Source organism: Carettochelys insculpta, chromosome 30 (assembly GCF_033958435.1).
Source record: "Carettochelys insculpta isolate YL-2023 chromosome 30, ASM3395843v1, whole genome shotgun sequence".
NCBI classification, from domain to species: domain Eukaryota; kingdom Metazoa; phylum Chordata; order Testudines; family Carettochelyidae; genus Carettochelys; species Carettochelys insculpta.
Genome location: NC_134166.1, coordinates 3,011,127 through 3,037,523, shown reverse-complemented (window position 1 = coordinate 3,037,523; position 26,397 = coordinate 3,011,127). Strand labels below are relative to the sequence as shown.

The following is a 26,397-nucleotide window of genomic DNA, read 5'->3' as shown; positions in this document are numbered from 1 at the left end:
AGTTTGACCGAAGATCTTCAGGACATCAGCGATACCCGAAAGACTGCTGTCATCAATGAGGAACTGAAGAGGCTCCAAGTTGACACTGCTGCTCTGCAAGAGACGCGACTTGCAGATTCGGGATCTCTAAAGGAAAAGGACTACACCTTTTCCTGGCAGGGTAAAGCCCAAGAAGAACCCAGGGAGCATGGTGTTGGCTTTGCCATCAGAAACACTCTTCTACAAATGGTGGAATTAGTCATGGGTGGATCAGAAAGACTCCTTCAGGTCATACTTCAAACTTGCGCCGGTCCTGTCCACCTGATCAGCGCTTATGCTCCAACCCTGTATGTCACACCAGAAGTAAAAGACAAGTTCTATGATGTGCTTAGTGCTGCCATAGCGCAAATACCTGCTCGTGAACAACTGTACATTTTGGGTGACTTCAATGCAAGAGTTGGAGCCGATTGTGACTCATGGTCTTCCTGCTTAGGCCACTTTGGTGTGGGAAAAATGAATGAAAATGGACAGCGTCTTCTCGAACTTTGGACATACCACAATCTGTGCATCACAAACACATTTTTCCAAACCAAGCCACAGCACAGTGTCATGGAGACACCCACACTCAAAACACTGGCATCAACTAGACATGGTCATCACTAGACGTGATAACCTCAAAAACATCCTTCTGTCATGCAGCTATCATAGAGCTGACTGCGATACAGATCACTTGCTAGTTTGCTCCAAACTCAAGGTGAGACCCAAGAAGCTGTACCACTCTAAACCAACTGGAAGGCCCCACATTGTTGCCAGAAAGACAGCAAACTCAGAGAGAGCCGAAAAGTCCAGAGTGACCCTTGAGGAGAATCTGCGCAGCAGCCCTGGGGGTGCCGATGTGACATCCAGATGGCAGCATCTGAGGGATACAATTTACAACATGGCCTTGTCGATGTTTGGAAGAAGAGCTAGAAACACAAATGACTGGTTCGATGCTAACTCCGATGAGATGATTCCAGCCATCGAAAAGAAGCGCGCTGCACTCCTGGAGTACAAACGCTCACCGAGCCAGAGTACCCTGCAAGCACTCAGAGCAGCCAGAAAAACAGTACAGCAGACGGCCAGGCGCTGTGCCAACAACTACTGGCTCAAGCTATGCAGCAGCATCCAGACCAGAGCTGACTCTGGTAATCTCAGGGGAATGTACGAGGGCATCAAGAAGGCATTAGGACCCACCCAGAACAAGATGACACCTCTGAAATCCAAATCTGGTGAAGTCATCACTGACAAAGCCAAACAGATGGAGCGCTGGGTCGAGCACTACTCCGAGCTGTACTCACGCGAGAACATTGTGGTTGATACAGCCCTCAATGTCGTCGAGCTCCTACCAGTAATGGACGAACTGGATCAGGAACCAACTGTGGATGATCTGAAGAAAGCCACAGACAGCATTGCAGTAGGAAAGGCCCCAGGCCAGGATGGTACCACCAGAGGTAATCAAATGTGCCATGGATACCCTCCTGGAACCCCTACATGAGCTACTGTGCCTCTGCTGGAGAGAGGCAGAGGTTCCACAGGATATGTGCGATGCTAACAGTGTAACCTTGTATAAGAACAAAGGAGACAGAAGCAACTGCAACGATTACCGTGAAATCTCCCTCCTAAGCATCACTGGTAAACTGTTCGCTCGCGTCATCCTCGGCAGACTCCAGAAGATTGCTGAGAGGGTGTATCCCAAATCACAGTGCGGATTCCATGCAGAGAGATCTACCGTCGACATGGTCTTCTCTCTGAGGCAGCTGCAGGAGAAATGCAGGGAGCAGAGGAAGCCACTCTATATTGCCTTCATTGACCTGACCAAGGCCTTCGACTTGGTCAGCAGGGATGGTCTGTTGAAACTGCTCCACAAGATAGGCTGTCCTCCACGGTTACTCAAGATGATCCAGTCTTTCCACAAAGACATGAGAGGAACCATCGAATATGACAGCGCATTATTGGATGTTTTCAGCAACAGGAGCAGCATCAAACAAGGATGTGTCCTTGCTCCAACATTGTTCGGGATCTTCTTCACGCTCTTCCTGAAGCATGCCTTTGGATCTTCAACACAGGGCATATTTTTGCACACAAGATCTGATGGGAAACTGTTTAATCTTGCAAGGCTGAAAGCTAAACCTAAGGTGTGGGAAGTCCTCATCAGAGATATGCTGTTCGCAGATGACGCTGCTGTAGTGTCTCACACAGAAGACCAGCTTCAGAAACTGCTGGATCAGTCCTCCAAAGCATGCAAGGACTTCGGGCTTTCCATCAGCCTAAAGAAGACAAACGTACTTGGTCAGGATGCTGCTGAACCTCCATCAATCAGCATTGACAACTATACGTTAGAGGTTGTCCATGAGTTCGTTTACCTCGGGTCCACCATCACTGACACCCTGTCCTTGGAAACTGAGCTAAATAGGAGCATCGGAAAAGCAGCCACAACTCTGTCCAGACTCAGCAGGAGTGTGGAATAACATCAAGTTGTACACCCACACCAAAATGAAAGTCTACAGAGCCTGCATCCTCAGCACCCTCCTTTACGACAGCCAGTCTTGGACTCCGTACGCCCACCAGGAAAAGAGGCTGAATGTCTTCCACTTGCGCTGCCTCAGGCGCATCCTCGGAATATCATGGAAGGACAGAGTGTCCAACACCGCCATCCTTGAGCAAGCTGGAATCCCAACCATGCACACCCTCCTCAGGCAGCAGCAGCTCCGCTGGCTTGGCCACATCCACAGGATGAATGATGGAAGGATCCCAAAAGACATCCTGTATGGCGAGCTAGCCTCTGGCAAAAGACCTCCCGGACACCCCCAATTGTGCTACGAAGATGTTTGCAAGAGGGACCTCAGGGAGGTAGACATCGAGCCAGACAGCTGGGAGGAGCTGGCAGACAATCGCAGCAGATGGAGGCAGGAACTACACAAGGTCCTTCCGAAGGGTGAGATGCGGATCAGACAGCTAGCAGAGGAGAAGTGAGCCCACAGAAAGCACAATAAGGACCTGCCAGACACCCATTACACATGCAACAGATGCAGCAAGGACTGTCACTTATGTGGGCCTTCACAGTCACAGTCAACGCTGCAAGTGATGATTCCAAATGGAACTACGAAGGGCGCGATCCATAGTCTATGTAGACTGAAGGATGCTACTACTACTACTGCCCAGGCTGGCTCATGGGGGTGGGGAGGCAACTGGGGCAGCTGTCCTCGGGCCTGGTGATTCAAAAGGGCCTGGAGCCCAGGCCTCCGCCACTGCAGTAGCCAAGGTGGTGGTCAGAGCCCTGGGCCCTTTAAATTGCTGCTGGAGTGAGTGCTGCACGTGGTACTCCAGGCAGTGCTAAGGCCTTGGCGGGGAAGGGTGGTGTGGTGCACTCTGGGTAGCGCTCAGAGCTGGCTGCCCCCTGTCCTGCCACTTCCTTCCTTGGCCCTGCTCCTTTGGGAGCTCCCACCTCTCCTCCCATCTTGCATAGGGGTCAGTGTTCCCTGTAAGCTCAGTGCTTGGGCAGCCGCCCAGGAGAGATTCAGGTGCTGCCCAGCGGATGAGCAGAGCACCTGTGTCTCTATGGGTGGGGCACATCTGCACATGCCTCAATGCACAGAACAAAATTTATTCTGCGCATGGATGGAAAAAGTTTCCTCTATGCCCTAACTCCACTACCCCATCACCGGATGGCCTTGGTGCTACACTGCTCCCCATCAGGGCTCAGAGCATGGGACTCCCCTGGATTGTCCAAGGCATGGGCCCTATTTCTTCTTCACCTCCCAGGCCTGATGGTGAGGGGGAAGAGATTTTAACTCGGGTGAAACACACAAACACTGATTGCTGGCAAGTACACAAGCTGCTGGCCTATCAGATATTCTGGTGAGGGTATGTCTCTTGCCTTGTGAAGATGGGTCACTTCACACAGCTAACGAAACAGTCCTTGGTGGAGGGAACTGAGCTTGGGTCTCTCACATCCCAGCTGAGTGCTCTACCCACTGGGCTCGAGCTAATGAAGTAAATTCCCTACTTTCCTGCATTAAAGTACCTGGAAGTCAATACAAAGCTTCTTGTGAGTGAATGTTTCATTTTGACAGAGCAGGACTATTTTGAATGTTTCAGTTCAGTCAGAATGATTTGGTGAACTTGACACAAATTGTTTCGGTCAAACCATAACTGCAGTTTTTTTACAAGAACTTTTCAGCCAAAAAGTTTCACCCTGCTCTCGTTCATATGTCACCTTTGGCCTTTCCCTCTTCCCCTATGTCTCACCTCAGCTTATTTTTGTGCGTTTATGATCCCTAATTGTTCTGCTGTATGGCATTCAAAAAGCATGTACTGCATCTCCTGCACGTGGCTGTTTGGCAGAGACGATAAAAGTTGATTGTGGCTACAGATAACAAACTGTATCCTTCAGTTTGAGCAGTTGAAAGCTGTGCTTTGGTAAGGACAGCCTCATGTTTGAGTCCTGCTGCAAGTCAAACCAAAGTGAGATGATAAACTCTTTAGGGCAGGAAGCATGTTCCTGGTTTTCTCCTGCCCTGAATTTTGTACAACCATTTGCATGAATACAAAGTGGATAGAAAACCCTATTGTCTCCATTTTAGGGTAACTGAGCTTGTGTGGTCCCTCATAGGCAGCTACTTAAAGGGTTTTAGCTCCTTGCTGTCACCTCTCTTGTGTGGAAACCTGCCTGTTTTTTCCTTCTACCTGTGCTATCCCCACCCAGCCAACTCCTGGGTGTTGCTTTCTTTTTGAGGGCTAGGCATAGAGTGATTGGTACCTAGTGGCTACGTGTTACCATAATTCATTCTAAGCAAGCACCTTTATTCTTCAGGTAAAAGCATTACAGAGAAAGCAGATATGAAAATCAAAGAACCTACATGCATGCCAAAAGGCTTACCAGAGGTCACCTCCAGCTCCAGTCTGTGGTGGGCATCAGTCCTTCAAAGCCCACAGCTGTTTTCTTCCCAGTGTTACAAGCTGACATCAGCCTTTAAATCAGGGATGAGAACAAAGGCCCTGAGCCAGTTCAAGCTCAGGCTATTTATCAAAAAAGCCTGCCTTTGTCAATTGAGCTCTAGAGAATTGGTTTAAACCAGACTGTGAGTCTCCATGTGTTGGGGAGAGGGTGCCTCTCGGGATGTGTTCAACATGAGTGGTTTCCTGTTTTCACTTTGTGCAGAAGCTGTGATAACCATCCCACCATGATCTCGATGATACATAAATCAGTCACACTTAGTACATGAGCTCCCAAATATATTGTAGGCTGTTGCCCTCTCTGTCACAGCTATAAGGAACGGGGGTCTCCTTTACACTGAGCCCCTGTTGCACTGATCTGGCCATGTAAAGTAAAGAGGCTTCAAGTGGGTGTCAGTGACAGTCACACTCAATTTAAGACAGATCAGTAAAGAGGGGCCAGAGTGAAACTGAGACTCAGGCTCCAGGGCTCTAATGGGCTCTGTGATGGGTTTAGCATAATACTGAGAATATAATAATACAGCATAATACATTTGCATATTGCCAGCAAGTGCCTAGACATGTTGCAAGCATTAAATGTTTGAAATTTGCTATCTACAGACGGAGGCTGGGATGCAAGCACCACGCACAGTGACTGGGTAGAGTGTGTGTGTTAGTGTATTAACTTGCTACTTCCTTGCTCTTTGTTGAAAATATTTTGTGGGTGGGGCTTCTACATCTCTTTGGTTGAGATGTCACTAAGCAGGGGCTGGCGGACCTTTTAGATTTTCACTGATTTCTAGCTTGTTTCCAGACACAAGTTGTCACTTTTGACCTAAAATGCCCTAAATGATTTGGGTGCCAGCTAATGTAGGGACTGGCATGTCGAAAATAGTCAAGCCCAAATGTTCAAACGTGGGGGTGGAAGGATTATTGTGCTGGTGGTTTGGGATGACGGATGTGATCGTTAGTTCTATACCACGGCACGTGTCATTTTGTATGTAGTTTTCTTACTATGTATTTTAGAAAGGTCTGTCTGTCTGTCCGTCCATCTGGGAGTCCACCTGTTCAAGAATTCCTCCTAAATGATAAGAGCTAAGGCCCTTCAAAATTGGTAGGCAGCTTCCTCTTGTCATAACTTACAGCCAGGTCAGGGCTTGGCTGTGCCAGGGCAATGGGATGTGCCTGGAATCTGATTGTTCCCCATTACACGGAAAGGGAGGGGGCTGACAGCAGTGACAGTTGTGCTCCGCAATGACCACAGACGGCAGTGAATGTGGGGGACAGGTATATGGCAGAGTGACCACACAGGGCAGCTACACTAGGCAGCGAGAGGCCACCTGGGGGCAGAGCTCTGTAATTGAAGGCTATTGGCCTGGGTAAGTGGTTGTCCTGCCCCAAAGCCTCAGGCCAAACCCCTCCTCTCAGGTCCTAAGCCCCAGTGCTGGACAGGGGAGTGGAGCTCTGCTGCCCTGCAGGCCCCCTGCCCCTGGTGAGCAGGAGTCAGGCCAGGGGGCAGGAGGAGCACGAGTAAGAGCTCAGGAGTGAGCAGTGGCTCAGGGCAGGGGGCTGGGGTTGCGGGCGTGCAGCAGTGGGGGTCTGAGGAGAGGTGGAGTTGATGTGGGGGGTGGGAGTGAATGCGAATGGGCTCAGGTGGGGGTAGGAGACTCAGGGTAGGGGGTTAGAGCATGTGGGGGCTCAGAAAGGGTGGGGGTTGGAGGCAGGGGGCTGGGAGGTCAGGGGCATTACTGGGGCCGCCTGTGGCAGTGAGGGTGGCGCTGCTCTGGTGGTGGTGCCTCCTGGGGTGCCTGGTGCTGCACTGCACTGCTCGTAGGGCTCCCCGGGGAGGCCACATTGGCAAGGGCTGCACTGCCTAGCCCATCAGGAAGAGCCGCCACCACAGCTGTGCCAACCGCACTGCCCTGGGCGGCCTGACAAGCCTCCTGCCCTGAGCCCATCCTCACCCCTGAACGCTCACTCCAGCCCACACACACCCACCAACTCCCTCCCCTGGTTCCTCCTCACCCCCAAATCCTCACGCCTGCACCCTGTACCTGCCCTGAATCCCCCTCTCCCTGCCCGGAGCCTGCATCTGCCTCCAGCCATAAACAAAGGATGAAGGACCCAAGCAACACCAGCTACATCTGCTACTTGTACGTGTACTTCGAGCTGTCCATAGGCTCGTTTGTTGTAAATGGAAAGAAATTAACTGCCCCAGGTTTCTCTTGGGACCTATTTCACAGGGCTTGGGGAGGGGAAATTAATTTCTCCTTAACCAGGAGTTGTATTCAGTCTGCTCCCTAATACCTCTTCTATTCCCTTTAAACATGCAGGATCCTCCAGAGCAGCGGCAGCCCCCGTGGAGCTGAGCGGGGTCCTGGGGGAGTCGGTCACGTTCCCTGTGGGGATCCCAGCGGAGCAATTCAGAACTGCTGCCTGGACAGTAAACACAAGCAACAGTATAGCGGCTGTAGGAGCAGGAAACCCCCCCGCTGTCTGGGTGATGGACGTATCCTACGAGGGACGCCTGAGCATCGCTGCCCAGAACTCCCTCCAGCTCACCGGCCTGAGGCTGCAGGACTCGGGCACCTACACTGCGAAAATCATCACAACTACCGGCGCCACCATCCACAAACGCTTCTTGCTGCGCGTGTACAGTGAGTGCGGGGCGGAGTTTTTAAAACTTTCTTTTCTGTGTAGTATTGTAAAAGGAGACGCGTCCGTCTGTCTGTCCCAGTGTGAACATCCCCATGTCCCCCCCAAGCTGCAGCCCCTGCAGCTCTCTCCCTTCCCCTCTTCCCCCTACAGCTCTGTGCTCCCCTCCACCCCCTCCCACTGTCCCCTCGACTGCAGCCCCTCCCCCCACCAGCTCACGGCCAGCCCGTCTCTTTGCACGTCCCACTGTAGTCAGTGTGAACATTCCCCAGTGCCTGCGGCAGTGGCGGGGGGGGCTGGTGTCTGTGGAAGGAGGGGCGCAGGGAGGGCCACCAAGAGGAGCAGGTGGGGGTGCCCTATTCAGCAGTGTTGGTGGGAACACGGGGGGGGGGCAGTGCGCACCCCTAGGGCTGCTGCCAGTGGTTTGAGATTGGCCGGCTAAACCCAGCGTTGTGAGTTCAATCCTTGTGGGGGCCATCTGGGGCAAATAGATTAAAAAAAAATCTGCCATGATGGTGCTAGGCCTTGCCGTGAGGGCAGGGACTGAACTCAATGGCCTCTGAAGATCCCTTCCCATTCTACGAGATTTGTGTGTTTCCATATATATATATATATGCAGTGTGCAGCTCGCAGAGAAGCCCCATCCCCTGCTTTGCCCCAGGGTCCTCCCTGGGTGGGTTGGCTGCCAGGCCTGTGTCTCAGACAGCATCTCGCCTCTGGCCAGCTGGGAGCAGGGACCATGAGTTCTGGCCACAGTGGGCAACTAGCAGAGCAAGAGGCTGCCAGCAGCAAGTCTGCAGCCAGAGCTGGGTCTGGCCAGGGTGCATTCGCTCAGAGCCGGCATATAACCTCTCTGCACAGGCTGTCTTCCTCAGCCCACACCCGCAGAGCCGCCAAGGTAAGTCTTGCCCAGCCTGCACAGTCAGTGCTGCTTTCCCCTGCCCCACCGCCCAGAGAGATCCCTCCGCTGCCAGCGTGCTGTGGGGACCAGACTGGCTGCCTTACCGAGCCAGGAGCTCGCTGGCTGATGCAGGGCTTCTGGGGATGCCTCCAGACAGTCAGCAGTCACCCCTGCTCCCCTTCTGCCGCAAGTGCCAGTAACCCTTGGCCCCCTGCCACATTGGGGCAGGCCCTGCTAGTAATTGTAATATTCAAGAATGTGCAAGGTAAACACAGAGCATTTTGCACACACTACACAGACTATTAAAACCTGATGGAACCAGTTCTGCAGGCAGGATTCTCACTTACACCACGGGCCCTTGCTGCTCCCGGAGCACCATAAAAAGCCTTTGGGTGCTAAGGACCACGTCTGTGGAGATTTGCACACTAGGCTTGTGATTCTCCTATTGTCACCCATGCAAATCACAAGTACTTCCACCCATGTCAATTGAGTTACATCAGCATAAAGTTGCATCGTTGTGGAAATTAATAAAACACATTTTGCTAATGAGTAAAAATGCTTTGTGGTTCTGCACTTAAGGAACAAGATTCCAGGTTCTGTTCCTGGGTCTGGGAGAAAAGTATTGTCAAGTGGTTGCACCCGGGGAAAATGAGTCTAATCAACCACATAATTTGGCATGCCTTTTGAAAGGCAGTGTGACAAAGTGGATGATGCTTGGCTCTGTTACAGAAACCTGGATTCTATTTCCATCTCTGCTGGAAATGACATTGTCCAACTTTCCCACTACACAATCCGTAAAATGGGTCCCCTAATGCAACATATGAGCTAATAATGAAGGATGTGAAGGGCAAAGAAATGTTAACCTTAAGTAGCTTTCCAGAATGTGGCTATTTCTGACTAGTGAGGACTCCTGAATACAAACATCATCTGGATACAAATATCACATTCTGCACACATCTGCACTGGATGATTCCAGCTCTTGAGCCATTTAAATCTAGCACACACATAGCCCAGGAACGTATAATACAACAAAGAATCCTACCTTTCAGGCAGGATGTGACCTCATTGGTCTTCTGCCTTTCATTCTATAATGATGCCTGAGGTTCTGTTCTTCTTGTAGGTTTGGGCAGATGCTTGTAAAAACTTGCAGTGATCTTTCTTCAGGTGAATGGTTTCATGTTGTGGTTTCTCCTCTCCCTCCGCTGCAGAGCGAGTGCCGAAGCCGACCATCGTCTGTGACTTGGTGACCTGTGTGAACGGAACCTGCAGCTACAACCTGACCTGCACGGCACAGGGTGGAGGGGAGAATGTGACCTACAGCTGGACTCACCCAGCAGGGGGCGCTGTGGAGTCGACTGGCCCCATTCTGTGCATCTCCCCCAGGCCCAGCGCTGCTCACCTGAATGTCACCTGCACAGCCCAGAACCCTGTCAGTAGCAGCTCTGCCACGGCCTCTGCAGAGCTCCTGTGTGCAGGTAACTCCTCAGCCGGAAGCTCGCCACTTCCAAATAAGCCGCCAGTCTCCAGAGAGCCTAAAGGAGCCGCTCCTGCCAATCTGCCCCGTTCTGATCCCCCAAGATGGGTAGGATGGTTAATGATAGTTTGATACCACAGCCTGTGAGCAAAGAGACCATTTTGCTGAGAACTGAAGTTTAGGCTAACAAGCATAACTATATAACAACTGCTTCATTAGGGAGCTATAAACAAACAAACAAACAAACACCAGCGGTCTTTTCAGTTGTTAATGGCAGAACTGTGCAGAATTGGAAGACTGGATATGAGATAAGCAGAGCTCCAGAGGTCAGTTACTTATTAATGATTATCTGAACCTTTTTGGTTCAAGGCTGGTAATGTTGAGATTCAAGCCACCGGACAACATTTCTGGCAATTCTAGGTTCTGGCTGGGTTATAAATATCACCAGACTGGCATTTTTCAGGTGATATTTAGTAAAGCTGCTCATGAACTTTTCAACAAAATGTTGACTGAAAACACAGTTGCTGCTAAAATCGAAATTTTGCACAGGAAGATTTTGATTTTGCCAAAAAATATTTGACTTTTTTGTTAGGGAAATCTAAATTAAATATTATGTGCAGTGTTAAACTACATTTGCCTTAGTGCTGTGCCCTGGTGCCTCAAAGGAGTTTTAGTCTGTGCTTCATGGTCCCTTCTCTCCTGTGCAGCACGCTCATTGTCTGGACTGCATCTCCCATGATATACCATTGCTTCCCCGCTGATTGGCTGTGATGTGTCTTGGGAGATGTAGTATAAGCAGGAAACGTGACCCATCATGAAAAGCTGAAGCGGGAAGCATCAGAACTACAACTCCCAGGAGGCAGAGTGGCAAGTAACTACCTGTTTACTATCAAATGAAGCCATAAGAAAATGTGGTTTGGGAAACATCTAGATCTGTCATTATAAAAAAAAAAATCATGCTGCTTCATTCTGACATTTCCAAACAAAAATTTTGAGCAGTGAAGAGTTTTGGTATCTGGACTTGTCGTCATAGTTTGGGATAAAAAACAAAAGTCAACATTTTGGAAAGTCAGAGGATGGAATCTTTTTTTCTCAGCTTTAATGTTTAGGTGTTGCTATTTCTGGGTGGAAGGAGGCATTGGAGGGATCCTTGACTTCCTGCTCCTTCTCCAGAGGAGAAGGGGAAAGTGGAGAAACTGATGTCTAGATGGGGAAGGTTTGGGGTTCCCCCATGTCACCCCCCCAGTAATGGGAGCAGCACCAACATCTGATGGGAGGAACAGAATGGCCCCCTTGCCACCTTACATGTGCAGGAAGATCTATACGTTTTCTACTAGGGTGGGTGGAAAAAAGAATGGACTCCTGTGGAAAAGGCAGATTCTAACCCTGGCTTATCCTCCTCCAGCCAAAATCCACGGGAAGTAGAATTGCCCACTCTGTTCTCTCCCACTTCAGGTCCTCCAGAGTGGAGTGGGGTGGGGTGGAGAAGGGATGGATGGTGGTTTGGAACACAAGGGATATGACTTACTGTACACATATGTGCTTTTCCTTTGCCTTGGGTCTGCTTTGGAATCATGGAGTCTTTCTAGATTCATTTATCCCCTTAACAAGAAGTCCTGTGGCACCTTCTAGACTAGCAGATATTTTGGAGCATTTCATGGGCCAAGACCCACCTCATCACAAGTATCTGACAAAGTGGGTCTTGGCTCACGAAAGCTGATGCTCCAAACAATCTGTTAATCTGTAAGGTGCCACAGGATTTCTTGTTCTTGTGGCTACTCCTCTCATATTTATTCCCTTGTTCCCATTCTTCCCTCCATGCTCCTTCCCACCACATATGTTGCAACAACACCACTTTACCACATGACGTCAGCACCCACAACAGCCCCCACCACTGGTGAGCCATTTGAATGGTCTTGTCTGCTTTTAACAGCTGCCTAATGACGGTCTTGGGATGGGGTGGTGGTGGGGAATCCAGTGCTGCCAACTAGCTCTGTTTGATTGCTCTATTTGATGCTTAAGTCCCAGCTCCAGGAGTCATGGGATAAAACAAGAATTGGAGCTTCCATGGGGGTGAGGAGGAACTCAGTCTCTAGTCCTTGTGGCTCAATAAGCAGAAATAAAATAAAACGTTGAACCTCATGATTTTTGAACATCTGAGGTTGGCAATACTGGACATGTCAGCTGGTGTAAATCAGCATAACTCCATTGAAGCCCATGCGAACACGCTGCTTTCTACATGCTGGGAACTCTGGGCCCAAGAAGTGGTAAATTAAGAGTAAATCTGGGTTCAAATCCAGACCCCTTTTCCTCCACTGGGAAACATTGTGGTGGAGACACACCGGAGGCCTGGGCATTGAAATAGGGAACTAACTCAAATTATTGTTGGGGTCCTTTATGGGGCTGCAGTGCTGAAAGAATCTGGAGAGATGTAAACAAAATGGGCCCAATCCTCAGCATGTAGAAATCGGCGTTGTGTAGCTTTGTGTCTGTCCACTCTTTGCAGTGTATTTCTTCCTCACAAACTATTCCTACAGTGCCTTTACCTGGAAATGGCAGCACAAAGGGGTCTCTGGCAGGGCTGGAAGTTATATTTAGTCTCACTTTAAGGCTGCTTTACAAAGCCAGGGAGGTGAAGAGAGCCAGGCTGAGAATGTGACTGAGACCCAAAGAGCTCAAAATTTAGGGGCTTTTAAATTAAATTTGTTGTTTGTCCTGGCACAATTAGTCAGTGATTTTCGCTTCATTGTCAAACCATAGTGAGGCCAAAATATAATAACAATCAGGGTTCTGTGCAAGCTGAGCATGCGGGTGGGCAGCCAGGAAAAACTCCAATGCCACTTAACTGATTAGCAGAGCACCCACAGCCAGCAGAGCATATTTCTAGGGGTGGTCCACACCCACATCTTCCTTAGTACACAGAACAGAACTTATTCTGCACATGGATGGAAAAAAAATTAGAGAGTACCTTGCTAATAATGTATTGTTCGTATTACTGTAGCACCTAGGAGCCATAGTTATGAAGAGGGACCCCAGTGTGTGCTACAAACACCGGGAAAAAAGAAGAGGGTCCCTGCCCCGTAAAGCTAAAACAAGAACTGGCTACTGCCAGAATTCCAATGCTACACAGCTGATTAGCAGAGCACCCGCAGCTAAGTTTTTCATTTCTTCTGCTGGTGCACATTGGCACATGCCTCGTACACCTAAAAGTATTGGCATGGATGGAAAGCTTAGAGGGGACACAGCACAAGTAAACAAGGAGCCCATTGCGCTCAGCACGATGGGCCGCATGGGCTCTGAATGAGGGCTGTTTACCAACACTCAGTAGTGAGGCAAGACTCAGCCTCCTAAACACTCCCTACTGCTGGGCTGGCTGTAGTGGCAGGAAAGGTGCCAGCAAACTCTTGGCAGTTCTTGGGAGACAGCAGATGGTTTTAGAGTAGGGGAATGCTGGTTCTGGTCACATCTCACGGCTGCTTTCTCCACCATCACTGAACTATTTATCTTTTCTTTTAAGCAAGCCCACTACCACAGAGGCACGTAGGTGGGATTGTTGGAATCATGGTACCATTGGCATTTGTTTTTGTCATCATTCTGTACTGTTGTTACAGAACCTGGAAGACAAAAAGAGGTAAGTTGCTTCCTTGGGGAGGAATAACAGCTGGTGTAGTACAATGGGTGTCAGACATAACAACATAGGGCTGGAAGGGGTCTCGGCAGCACAGACGCCGTCTAGCCCCCTAGTGAGGCAGGAGCATGGTGCTTTGCCCCACCCCAGCTGCTGACGCAGTATGAAGCTACGAAGCCCCAGCCCCTGATAGGAGTGCACTGTGCTAGGAGTTCGGATTAAGGCAGCTACAAAGGGGAGCAGGCTGGGACAGACTGCAAAGGGTCCCGCTCCCAGTTTAGCTCCACCGGCTGCTGCTGGGAAGGGTTGCAGATCACCCCAATCCCCTTTGGGGAGAATAGGTCTCTTACTGGACTTAAGAGAGCAGCTTGTAGTGACCTTTGCCGTAGAGGCGAGGTAGGGCTTGGCTCTGATGAATATAAACAGAATTCTTTATTGAGGTTGCTGGACAAAGACAGACTCTCTGGTCCTCTCTGGCTCCCCAGCTCCCATTCCACAATGCCACAGCACCTCTACAGTAGACTTCAGTTGTCAGGTGCTGCCACTGGAGCAAGGACAGAGGGAAGCTGGATTCCCCGCGCCCAATACACCACAGTTTCAAGTTAGAGGAGCCTTGTGGCTGTTCTAATTATGCTCTGCTTCCTGTTGTTCCCTATGGCCTTGGGTTGCTGAGACAAGCTACAACAGAGAACTCTCCAGCCACACACCTGATTTGTGCTGTATAGGGCGGGGGCAGGGCAGGTGCAGATCCCTTCTTCCAGGTCCACAATGGCCAGGGAGATCCGCTTCTTGTGGATTGGGGGGATTCTCAGGGGGCTAGTTCCACCCACTTTCCATTTATAAGGGAAAATCTCCCTTAGTGGAAATGGCACAGAAGCCTGACCTAAGGTACATCAACTCCAGCTATGTGATTAACACAGCTGGAATTGCATATGTTAAGTCAACCTTCCCCTGCAGTGTAGCCCTGCCCTTATGTTCTCCTTATGTCCTGTTCTGGACTTTGCAGTTATGGGAGGGGCTGCTGATTACACCCATCAGTGTGGATTGCAAACAGCAGCAGGACAGTCCCTACTCCCCAGAGGAAAGCAGATACCTCTGATTAGAGCAGAGCTTTTCTTGGAAACTGCATGATACCAGCATCCTAGAAGCAAGGTCCCATTTCTGCTTCTCCCCACTCCCAGCCTCTCCTTAGCACTAAGAAGAGGAGGAGAAAAGGTCCTGGTGGTACAGGAAGTGTTCTGGGTATGGACAAGGTTGAAAACCAGAGATGGTAAAGAAGTTTTGCTCTTGGTCTGAGCTTTGCTCGTCTAATCCGTGTCCCTTTCTTTTCCTTCTGTGTCAGGCATGCAGAAGCACGCTCTACAAGATGCCGGCAACACAGGTAAGAGTCACCCCAGTCCCGTTACCCCGCGTGGCCTGCACTCTCTCCTTGCTTCTCCCCAAAGGGCAAACCCAGCCCAAAGAAGACCCTTGGCCCAGGCAGCAATCTAAGGATGTCGCCCAGTGATGGCTCCAGCCTCTCTGTAGCTGCCTGGGGCATTGCGGGAGCTGCCACAACATATACAAGAGCCACGGCTGGAGCTGAGTGAGAAGGGAAAGGTTAGAAGTACTGTTTCCTGTACACTTTGCACTTGGGCACCCACCCAGGAGAGATTCAAGGGCTGCCCAGCTGATTAGCAGAGAACCCACAATGAGCAGCATTTGTTTCTATGGGTGGTGCACTTTGGCACATGCCTAGGTGCCCATAATAAAATTTATTCTGTCCATGGATACAACATATTACAGGGAATCCTGGTTAGCAGATGGGAGTGCAAAGTGGTTAACTCCTTTCCCGAGCCCCTCACTGTGTATATCGTACCATCTTCATGCAAGGCAAGGGGCATTATTTCTGTACGAACACACCCCCTCTGCCTGGTTCTCCATATCTCAGCCACATGGGACCACACCTCCTCTGGCTGGACACTCCCCCCAGCCACGCCCCTCTTAGCTACACTTCCTTCCATCTCCCCTAGTCTGGATACCCTCTAGTGCTGTGTTCTCCCTACCCATGACCTTAACCCCATGTGTAAATGGAGGAGGAAGAGGGGCTAAGGGCTGTACAGATTTTGTCTGTGGCAGGGGAATTAACAGCCTTTGTGGCCCTCTGGACCAGGCGTGTATCGGGGGTGGCACCATGCTCCTGCAAGGGGCAGGACCTCATGCAGAAGGGGCAGGGCTTGGACAGCCCGCTCTCTGTTTCACCTCCCTGCCACTAGCCCTCAGAGCTGCACTCTGGCACAGATTTAAAGGGCTCAGGGCACTGGTCCCTAGCACTGTTGCAGAAGCACAGTGGCCATCAGGAGCCCTGAGCCCCTTTGAATTAACAGGTCCTGGGGCAACTGCCCCCTTCCCCCTCCTGCTCTTTGGCAGGCTTGGTCTGTGAAATTGACCACCAGACCTTCCCTCCACTTGCCAGCTGCTCCTCACACTGCTTCCCCATCAGCTCCACACCCAGCTCCATCGGTTTCTCTCATTGGAGGAAATGAGGGCAAGGCTGTGAGCTGAGTGACTGGTAGGGGATGCAGGGTACTTGTGTAGCCCCATCTACCTACAAAATGCAATAGGTGTCCAAAAGCCAGAGATCTTAGTGCAGGAGACAGGGGTTAGGCCACAGGCTGTACACTGGTGCTGTAAATCAGGCAGGCTTGGTTGCAGTGGACAGCCAGGTGAAGACAGCCAGGTGAAGGGTTGTGGTGTAAGTGGTAGTGAGGCAGGTGTCATCTTGTGTTTCTTCTCGGATGCAGAATGTTGAAGGCCAGTCACACACATTGGGCTCTCTCTCCCTCTCTTTTGTTCTTCCTTTGTCTGTTGTTTTCTTTAAACCTGGAATAAAAAGGCACTTAGGCATGAAAATCCTTCTTTTATGCTTCGCTACTGGGAAGGACAGAGATGCAGCCATGAGGATGGGACTGTAAAATCACAAAGAGCCCAGAGAAAGCAAAGAACCCTGGGAGAAATTTTCTGGCTAAGGGAAGATAAATAGAAATGTGGAATGACCACTTACAGGAGTATGGAATGGTTCTGGCTCAATGAAATGAAGAAGGATTTGGACTTGTAGCTTTGAACAGCAATTTTGTGCAAATGCAGCTGAAGACAACAGCAAAAGATCCCTCAAGAGCTCGGAAAACAGAGGAATGGCATTGGCCAGTTGAACGACTTATGCAGGAATGTAGGAGAGATGGAATGCAAAGAGGAGTGGAGCTGCTTCGTAAGCAATTGCCCAATCCAAGAAAGTATCTGTACTCTGGAGAACATTGATGCCTTTGTAAGGCCCAGGGCAGTTTAAGGGAGCTAAAGCTGGCTTGGACAGGCATTGCTACCTAGTGGGCAGTACCCTGACTAGGGTTCAGGAAATCAGAGTTCTAGTATCAGCTCTGCCACTTGACTGCTGGGTGACCATGGAGGAGTTGGTTTTCCTGCTCTGTGCCTCAGTTTCCCCTTCTGTAAAATGGAGATTAAAGGCTTCCTTTGTAAAGTGCTTTGAGACTGGCAGATGAAAAGCTCTAGATAAGAGCTCACTATTACAATGACATAAGCATTTAAGTGCTTTTCTGAATCGGAGCCATTATGTATCAAAGACTACCTTCTCAAGCTGCAAAGTATAACAGTCCTAAGAAACCAAAGGGCAGAAGAAAAGATTGTCACCACTCAACAAATGTGTCCTGTTTCTTCCTGTTTTGGTAACTAGTTGTGGGGTTGTTGTCAGCCACACAACATGGTAGCCAAAGAAGAATTAACCCCAAAGGCAGTACAGTCTGGACTTGTTACAAAATGAGCCACTTTCTCCCATGGAGGCTTTGTATTTGAACTCTCTCTGGCTACATTTATACTACCAGCTAAATTTGATTTTATTAAATTCAGTTTTATAACTCTGGGTTTTATAAATGTGATTTTGTATATCTTCACTTCCCACAAAGTCCACACAAAGTCGAGTTGGTGCTGCCACACTAGAGTGGCCAAAATCAACTGTTGCAGCAGTGGATTGTGGGAACGTATCCCACAGTTCCATCAGCCCTACATTCTGCGCCCTCCCCCATAGCCCTACTGCACCCCCACTGCTGGCAGCGCTCACCCTGCTGCCTGATTCCTGAGTCCCCACAGCTTGGGGGAGCCACAAAGCTGACCAGCACGGCTGCACCTGGCTCACAGGAGCCAGGCGCAGCTGGGAGACAGGTAGCTGCACTGGTCAGTTTCCCAGGTTCTCCCCCCTTGGAGGAGTTGTGAAATTGACCAGGGCTGCTGTGCTGGTCAGTTTCCCAGCTCCCACATGGGGCAGGCAGCTGGGAGTCAGGTGCAGCAGCAGCCAGAGGGTAGCACTGTGGGGCATTGTGAGTTATATACGGGACACCTCTGGAGGCTAATAAATTAGATTTTAAGACATGGGGCTTCCACACTTACCTTTATTCAAAATTTCAGATTCAAACTTGATACTACACCCACCCGGTTCCAAAGTATTATGATATCAATATTATATCAATATTAGCGCTGCCTAGATCGAGCTAATGGCATTACCGTGCAGACAGTGAAATTTGAATATCAAGCTAACTGCCTTAAATTCAAATTTATCTTGTAGTGTAGACTCAGCCTCTCTTGTTTTAACTTCATCTGAAATAACGGCCACACAAAGGTAGAAGTTCCTGGTTTGTTGTTTGTGGCTGGAGGTGTTTTAATGCTCATATACAAGCCCTCTGCGGCAGCAGTGCTTAGAATCCAGCAGATCCCTGACACCTCTGCGAGTCTGATTTAATTTTAAGTCTGTGTAATTTTAAGTTTTAAGTGTAAAGTGACAGTTGTCTCAGAGAGCTGGGAGCAATTTCTCAAATCTTGATTTTAAAAAATTCACACACACAAAAAAAGACTATTTTTTTACATTTTTCCCCGTTGTGACGCAAGTATAGAGCTGATTGCAATTTGTCAAGTTTCTTTAAAAGTTTAAAGTTTCCAAGGAATTTTAATTTCAACAAAAACAGGAAAGAACTGAAGAAACTTAGGTATTATCCCTCTTTTCAAAAACTGTCCCCACTCCTCTATATAGTAGGGCTGCCATCTTAGCAACTTGAACAGTCTTCAAAAGTAAAAGCTCCGCACTCACCTATTCATTCTTTGGACAGTTATTTAGTCCTTTTTGTCCCTAGGTATCCCAAAGTGTCTAACAAAACGACTGATAATGTTTACAGAGCTGTTTGTCACTCCTTGTAATGCAGCCACATGGGGTGGGTGGGGAAGCAGGGCAGCTGGTTAATATTGCACATGAACACTGCGCAGGGCTCACTCCCACAGCACTGCCTCGGGGATGGCCAGTTCACAGGTGCTCTTTAGCAGCATGTGCAACTGCACAGTGACACCAGGGCAATTGAGAGCAGGAAGTGAAATAAAAGAATCCCCCCTCAAAGTGAAATCGCAAGGAGACGTGAAGGAGAGAGACTACAGTTACCAGAATTGAGTTTGCTGGGGTTCTGAGGGGGACACCCCAGTCATTCACAAAGTGCCCCGGGATCTTTGATGACACCGGTTGAGTGAGCCCAGTACCATGAGCAGCATGGATCAGAAATCAGTGATTTCCCATAAGCACTCGTGCATGTTCCCCAGGGGAGAAGTGAACACATGCCCCCACACCTTCTGTCTGAAGTTAGTATACAGAAGTGATGAGGGCCCCACCCTATGTAACAAGGCCACTGCCCCTCCGTTCCTCATCTCCACTGGCAGCAAAGTCTGCTCCATTCATTCATTTTTTACCTTCTTTTCCTTGCAGGGGCTGATGTGGAAAACAGCACCATTTATGCCCAAGTCAGTAATCCCCCGCTGGTGAGTTCACCTAAATCTCCCTTGTGGGGAAACCATTATCAACTCCAGGGAATGGGCTGGTTTAGCCAGCCGAGTAGCCAGGTGGATTGGATGTACCATGTGTTCACTCCACTCAAGGGACAGGTGGGGTAGCAGAAGCACTGTGGTCACTTTGTGAGGGGGAGGGAGAGGAAGTGGCCCTGGAAGCAGCTAGAAAGGTTTTGAGGTCTGTTCGGAGCATGTAGTGGTGCTTGGTCGACACGGAAAGTTGCAGCTGCTCTTACAGCGACTGGGCAGCTGTGCTGAGCCTTGGCCCTTTTTGTAGCTGCAAGGAGCCCTGATCCAACAGAACTGGATTTCCAGATTGGGCTGTAACATTGGAGCTGAGTAAATAACTCATCGTTCAGTTCAGGGGATGAATCAAAAAATTCCCCTCCAATTTGAACTGAAACTATGACTTGAAGAGGGCTTTTTCTCCCCCAAAGAAAAGTGTTAATTTTGACCTGAACTGACATGTTTTCATTCCCCTGCTCACTGCTCATTTTGGTGACAAGTATCAGAGGGGTTGTCGTGTTAGTCTGTATCCGCAAAAATAACGAGAAGTCCTGTGGCAACTTACTGACAGATTTATGGCAGTATAAGCTTTTGTGGGCAAAGACCCACTTTGTCAGATGCATCTGATGAAGCAGGTCTTTGCCATGGAAACTTACAAGCTGCCACAGGACTTCTCAATGTTTTTGCTCATTTTGGGTCATTTCAGAGGTTTTTCATCCCCTCTCCTTTTAGGAAAAAATTAACTAGATTTTGAAATTAATTGTATTTTCAAGACAAACAAATGTTCGAAATACTTGGTTTCCAAACAGCAGAAAGGCAGGTTTTTCCTCGATGGAGAGTTACAATATTTAGACTTGGTAGTTTCTTTTACCTCCTTTTTTTGGCCCAAACTAATTGCTGAATTGAATCCCAGTTTGCAAAGAGCTGCAGTGCCCCCAAAAATGCATTTTGAGCCAAGTCATTATTTGCCAAAACAGTTTCACCAAGCTCCAGTGCTGATCCCGGCTTTGGCTTGTTTGCCCCTTGTAATGATTGTACTCTCAGGTGACCCTGAAAAGCATGTAAATCCCTTTCCCTGTCTGCTGCAAATCTGTGTGCATTTCAATAATGGATACTATGGGGGGATCTGTCTATTTAGGTTTCTACTAGAAAGGGGGCTCAGAATGGGGATCCAGAGACTAAGGAGGAAACAGCAAAAACCATCTATTCCACTGTCCATCTCCCAAATCAGGTAGGAATGCTACACTGTGCTTTCATGTACATTTATTGTGCTTGGGTCTCCTTCTCCTGGCTGGCAGTTAAATGCTGTGATTGCTGAAACCCTAGCATTCTGGGGGCTCTAAGAACAATCACCTGCCCCTAGTGTAACAGACTGATGGCTGGATGATCACTGATTTCAGGGAAGGTCCGGACAGTGACCTGGAAAACAAAGAGACCTGGACATAAGGATGATAACGTGGTGGTTAAATGTGGTGAACTGAGTTCTGTGCGGCGCTCTGCAGGAGACAGCACATGGCAGGGCAGGGCAAATAGAGACAGGGCAAAGAAGACTTTACCCTCCCTTTCTGTGCTGAGATCTGGTCCAGGAAGAGGACCACTCCCCACTGCACAGCTGAGGCTGCTGCTACACTACCATGGTCCCTTACCCCTGCAGAACTAGATCAGAGTAAGGGGATGTCAAAGTGGGGCGCTTATTTCAAAGCTGCCCCCATCTTCACTGTCAATCTGAAATTCAACGTTTGTTTGGGTGGCGGCCGTTATGTTAATGAGGCACTGAATATGTATATCAGTGCCTCATTAGCTTGCTTTGAATTGCCTCATTGCTATGGCCCCTCCGATGGGACCGTGGTAGTGTAGCAGCAGCCTTAGAGTGGGCCAAGGACATGAGCAGCTCACAGTTCTTCAGCCACCAGCTGCACCCTTCCCCGTCCACCCCCACCGTGGCCCAACATCAGGGACTCTGCAGGCAGTAGAGAGACAACAACCCTAAGCAATACTGCTGCATCTGGGAGAGCTGGCTGTAGGCTACCTGGCCTCTCTTTCTGCTTCCACATCAGCCCATAGTAAGGCGGAGAAGTGGGGCTAGTGAGCAGTGTTCCCTCTAATCTTTTCCGTCCATGTGAGGAATAATTTTTATGCGCACCAAGGCATGTGCAAATGTGCACCACCCATAGAAATACAAAACCTGGCTGTAGGCACTCTTGCAAATCAGCTGGGCGGCACTGGAAGCCCTCCTGAGCTGCCGCCCAAGCGCCCAGCTTACAGGGAACACTGCTAGTGAGTATCCATTGCAGGAAGGGGTTGTTTGATTCCCCTTTCTGTGTGGATGGACCCCCCGCTTCAAAGTGTTGTCAGCTGAGAGCTTTCTGCACTGGTGTGTCTGCACCAAGGACAGTAGAGAACCAAGCCTCCTGGCTCCCTAATTACAAGGTATGTGTACACAGTGAGCAGAAGCTTGGCAGGCTCTGGCTCGGGCTATAGTCCTAAAGACAGTTGTGTCCATGTTTCAGTTCAGGCTGGAGTGGGGACAGAGAAACCTTGAAGCCCGAGTCACAACCAGTCTTCCCCGTAAGCAGAGCGAGAGATTCAGGTGCTGCCCCGCTGATTAGCAGAGCCTGCACAACCAACCACAGCTGGCAGCATGTGATTCTACAAGTGGTGCCCATCTGCACATGCCTCGGTGCACAGAGAAAAACTTATTCTGCCCATGAATGGAAAAAATTAGAGGGAACACCGGTCACAACTACTTTGAGCGTGGCAGTCCAAGTCCCGCGAGCCCGTGGCTGTCAGCCTGGACTTGGAGACTTGTTGCTCCCACCTGTGCAAGTGTATCCCTGAAGCTTTCATCACCCTCATGTCTGAGTGCACGGCTGCTGCACCAGGGAGCTTTCATGGACCAGGGACCCATGGCTCAGAGAAATGAATGACCCTGAGCAAACTCCGGGCCCCATTGGAGACAAGAGGAATTTGGCTGTAGAGGCCTACCAGGTGGGGATTCCACCCCAGCTTTCCCAGGGGTTTGTGCTCCCGTCTCCTGCTGGGCATTGCAATGGCTCCGTCTCTTTCCTTGCAGGTGTCTCAGGAAACCGATGACGAGAAACTGCGCAAGGAAGGCCGGGGATCCATGGAGCCGGGCGAGAAAACTGTTTATTCCACTGTCAACCAGCCCACCGAGGCATGAGGGGTTTGCATCTGCTGATCAGAGGGTGGGGCTCAGGGTTTATAGGACCACAGCTGCCTGTGGCAGTGGCCGTGTTCCGTATCCAGCTGGGCCCCGATTCTGCAATGACATCAGGCGAGTGGAGCCCAGCATCCAAGCAGAGCAATGCTGACTCCAGATGGGCTCTAGCAGGTCTGCTGACTGGGGAAGGAGTAAGGGGCAGGCAACTGCATAGGGGTCTGGCTTTTCAAAGGGGCCTGGAGTTCCCGGCCACTGCCACAATAGCAGCAGTGGTGGCTGAGAACTCAGGACCCTTTAAAATGCCATGGGAGCGTCACTCCACCGCTCCACATGGCTTCTGAGCGCTGGCGGGGACGGGGGCAGTGCCATGCTCTGGGTGGTGCTAGAGGCCGATTTCCATTGGCCCCATCCCTTCTGTCCGAGGGTCTATCCCTTCAGGGGTGTGGTGTGCCCCCCCCCACACACATACACACACCTTGCCCCCAGGCTTGCAGTGGCTGTTGGCCCTGTTGGGCTCTAACCATGAGTTGTAGCACACCGAATCCAGACCTAAATTGGGTGCAACTTTCACTGACTTCAGTGTGATTCTCCACTGAGTATCTGGGAGCAGAAATTGGCCTCCAAGGGGAAGAGGGATTGTTGAGTAGTGAGCTGAGGGATGCGACTGGAGAGTAAGTACCTTACCAAGCAGGAAAAACATCCGGATTGTGACTCGGGGCTTCATGGGAATTTTCCCCTTCGGGACCAGGGTGGGTCCCCCTCTGACTCCGACTACTGCTGGGTAAGATTCTACAGCTTGAACTGACTTGAGGGGTGTGGGAAAATACTTGCAGCAAATGGAAACATTGAAGAAAACCCAAAACCTTTAGGTTGAACAAAATGTCTCCATTCCAGCCGAAAATAAAAGAGAGGCCGTTTGAGAACTAGACATTGCAAACCAAAACAGCAAATCCTTTCATTTCTGAAATACCAAACGATGCCTTCTGTGCCCAAGAGAACATTCCCACGGTGGAATGCCCGGGAAACCTAGGCAGGTTTATGGCACTGCACAGGCCGTCTGACACTGCTTGTCCGTTCCTTTGCCTTTCTGGTCATTAACACTTGTGCTCTTTACTGTTTGCTTCCTTACAGACAGAAACCTGCAAGCCCACAAAGGCCAGTGATTCTCTGGTCACTCCAGGGAAAAGAGAATACAATGAAATCATCTAACCGCTTGTCTAGGCAACAAGAACATGCAGCAAGAAACAAAGAGCCAAGGAGGAATAAGGAGGATCCAGTGTGTAACATCAGTCACCCAAACAGCAGAGGATTAATGCATATAAACTGTACTAGCACCAGAGGGTCCTGATCCCTGACTGGAACTCCCCTTTGCTGTGGTAAGGCAAACATAGAACAATAAACAATCCATTGTCTAGGTTCCCTGCCAAGGGAACAAAAGGAATCTTGATTCTCTATTACATTAAAGCACCTTGGCAGTGCTTTGGTAGCGTAGTCTGGCTTTCAGGGACCTTGGGCCCAGCAGACACGTAAAAAGGCCTGCAACGCCGTGGGAAACAATTCAAGAATCTGTAACTTCACCCATTCTGAAGCACTTCTCTTTCACTGGAAGGCACCTTTCATTGCCCAAGTCTATCTGCAGCCAAACGTCAGTGATCCTCTCCAAACAGCCAGAGCTGGTCAAAAAAATAAATGATCTAGTACTTAACGGCAGGAAAAGTTTACTGCCCACTCCCTCCCTTATCCTCCTGTTCAAAATGAAGGAACTTTTTTTTTTTTTTCCGCTTAGGAACTTCTTTTGGCTCAGGGATTTCATATCAGCATTCTGCATCAGGCAGGGATATTGTGGCAGCCGCGTCGGTCCCAGGATGTTAGAGATGCAAGTTGAGTGAGGTCATTTCTTGAAGGAAAATATTTAGGAACATTGAGGGAGGCTTGGTGGGAACTCTACATTCCCTGAAACACTTCAGCCATGCCCAAAGACTTCCAGTCTGACTCACAGCCAAGAGAGGAGAGACGGACACAGACAGACTGATAGAATCCCAGAAAACAATATTGGCCAGCCTGAGGACAGTCTGGGACCTCTCGTGGTGCCTTTACACCTGCAACAGTCTCCCACTTTTAGCTTTTACCTCAACTGTAAACTCTTTGCGGGCAGGAGCAGTTTATTTGTTCTGAGTTGGTACACCTCCCAGCGCTGTGAGGATCCTGGACTAGAATTGCCTGCCGTGATAATGCCTGACGGCACATGATAACTAATGCTTATTCTCCTCCAAGAATGCCCTCTTTCCTCCTTCCAACTCACTAACCCTTCCCCCACGGACCTCTCCAGCAGTCCCAGCCTGACTGGAATCATGATGCAGCATCTCACACATCTCCCAAAGAAGACCCATCAGTCTGTCTGTAAGCCACCCTGTTAATAGCGCTCTGTGTAAATCATTTGAATTATTAAATTTCTGTGTGCTTATCAGAGGTGGAAAATATAGCCAAAAAGTTACTTGAGTAAAAGTGCAGCTGCTTTCACTTCTGGATACTTGAGTACAATCAAGATATAGAGTGTGCGTGTGTGTTTGTGTGAGAGTGAGTGCATGTGTTTTGCTCAGGTAGTTTTCCAAAGGGAAACTGGTGACCTGTACTTGAGTACATTTCCCCGCTCAAAGCAGCTGTACTTTGACTCAAGTAACTTGTTGGGTACCTTTTCCATCTCTTGCATGGTGACAAGTATCACAGAGGTGGCCATGTGAGTCTGTATTTTCGAAATAGATATCTGTTAGTCTATAAGGTGCCAGAGGAGTCCTTGTTGTTTTCCATCTCTGGTGCTGATGAAGAGGCCTGGGGCATCGTGGGAAATGCTCTGAAGACTCTGGAGCGGGGACCACTTAGCTGGGTTCTCAACTATTTGGCCCATGGCCCTCCCAGCTCAACACGAACCTTTTTGTGGCCCACCAGCCAACCATCCATGAGAACAAAATACATCCCCTTATCCCTTAATGCCATCCATACTAAATTTTTCATATTAGGCTACTGAAGCTTAAAAACAAATAGGCACCTCAGAGGGCGGGTGTTTAGCTCTTACTGCACAGATCGTGTTTGTTTATCAAAATTCATTTTTATATGAAGTAAAAAACGAATTCATGTTCAAAGCATGACGTTTCAACGTGACCTTTATTATCTGCAAGGGTTGGGAGCTAGAGCTGCTCACCCACAGGAAAATCAGTTGGGGGCCACACAAAGATGAAAAGCAAAAAACCCCAAAACCTACCAACCCTTACCGCTGTGGCCCCCCACTGAGTCACCCCCTCACCCGCCTCATACTCCAGCCCTGGCGGGGGGGACAGAGGAGGAGGCACATCAAGGGTCAGGGCTTCCCACAGGCCAGATGAATTCTTCTGGGGCCCCCAGGCTCTGGGGGTGGCACTAGAATGAGGGGTTCAGAGTGTGGCCAGGGCTGCTGTGGAGCACGATAGGGAAGGGGATGTGGTGCCCGGGTGGGCAGTGGGGTGCAGGAGGGTTTGAGGGCACGAGGTCTCGGTGGGAGGTGGGGTGAAGGAGCGGATTGTAGGGTGGGGGCTGGGCAGGAGGGAGGGTGCAGGAGGAAGTTGAGGGTGGGTGTCTGGTGGGGGGGGCACATGAAAGGGATGGCGCAGGGGGTTTGCATGGGAGGGAGATGAGGGGGTGCTTAGCTGGCTCCGTGCTCCTCACTGCTCCCAGGCAACACCCCCACTACTGCT

The 26,397-nt window shown here is 49.8% G+C and overlaps 1 protein-coding gene across 1 annotated transcript in view; it reads left to right on the top strand.

Annotated features, from left to right (window-relative positions):
• Positions 1-25,907, top strand: part of LOC142003727 (SLAM family member 5-like) — a 34,670-nt gene extending 8,763 nt beyond the window's left edge. Inside the window, exons 2-9 of the mRNA XM_074980960.1 lie at positions 7,287-7,610; positions 9,718-9,984; positions 13,501-13,614; positions 14,954-14,992; positions 19,403-19,455; positions 20,627-20,719; positions 22,562-22,663; positions 23,801-25,907. Coding sequence (XP_074837061.1) covers positions 7,287-7,610; positions 9,718-9,984; positions 13,501-13,614; positions 14,954-14,992; positions 19,403-19,455; positions 20,627-20,719; positions 22,562-22,663; positions 23,801-23,878 — 1,070 coding nt within the window. The 3' untranslated portion in view covers positions 23,879-25,907. The remainder of the gene's footprint in view (positions 1-7,286; positions 7,611-9,717; positions 9,985-13,500; positions 13,615-14,953; positions 14,993-19,402; positions 19,456-20,626; positions 20,720-22,561; positions 22,664-23,800) is intronic.
• The last annotated feature ends 490 nt before the right edge of the window (positions 25,908-26,397 follow it).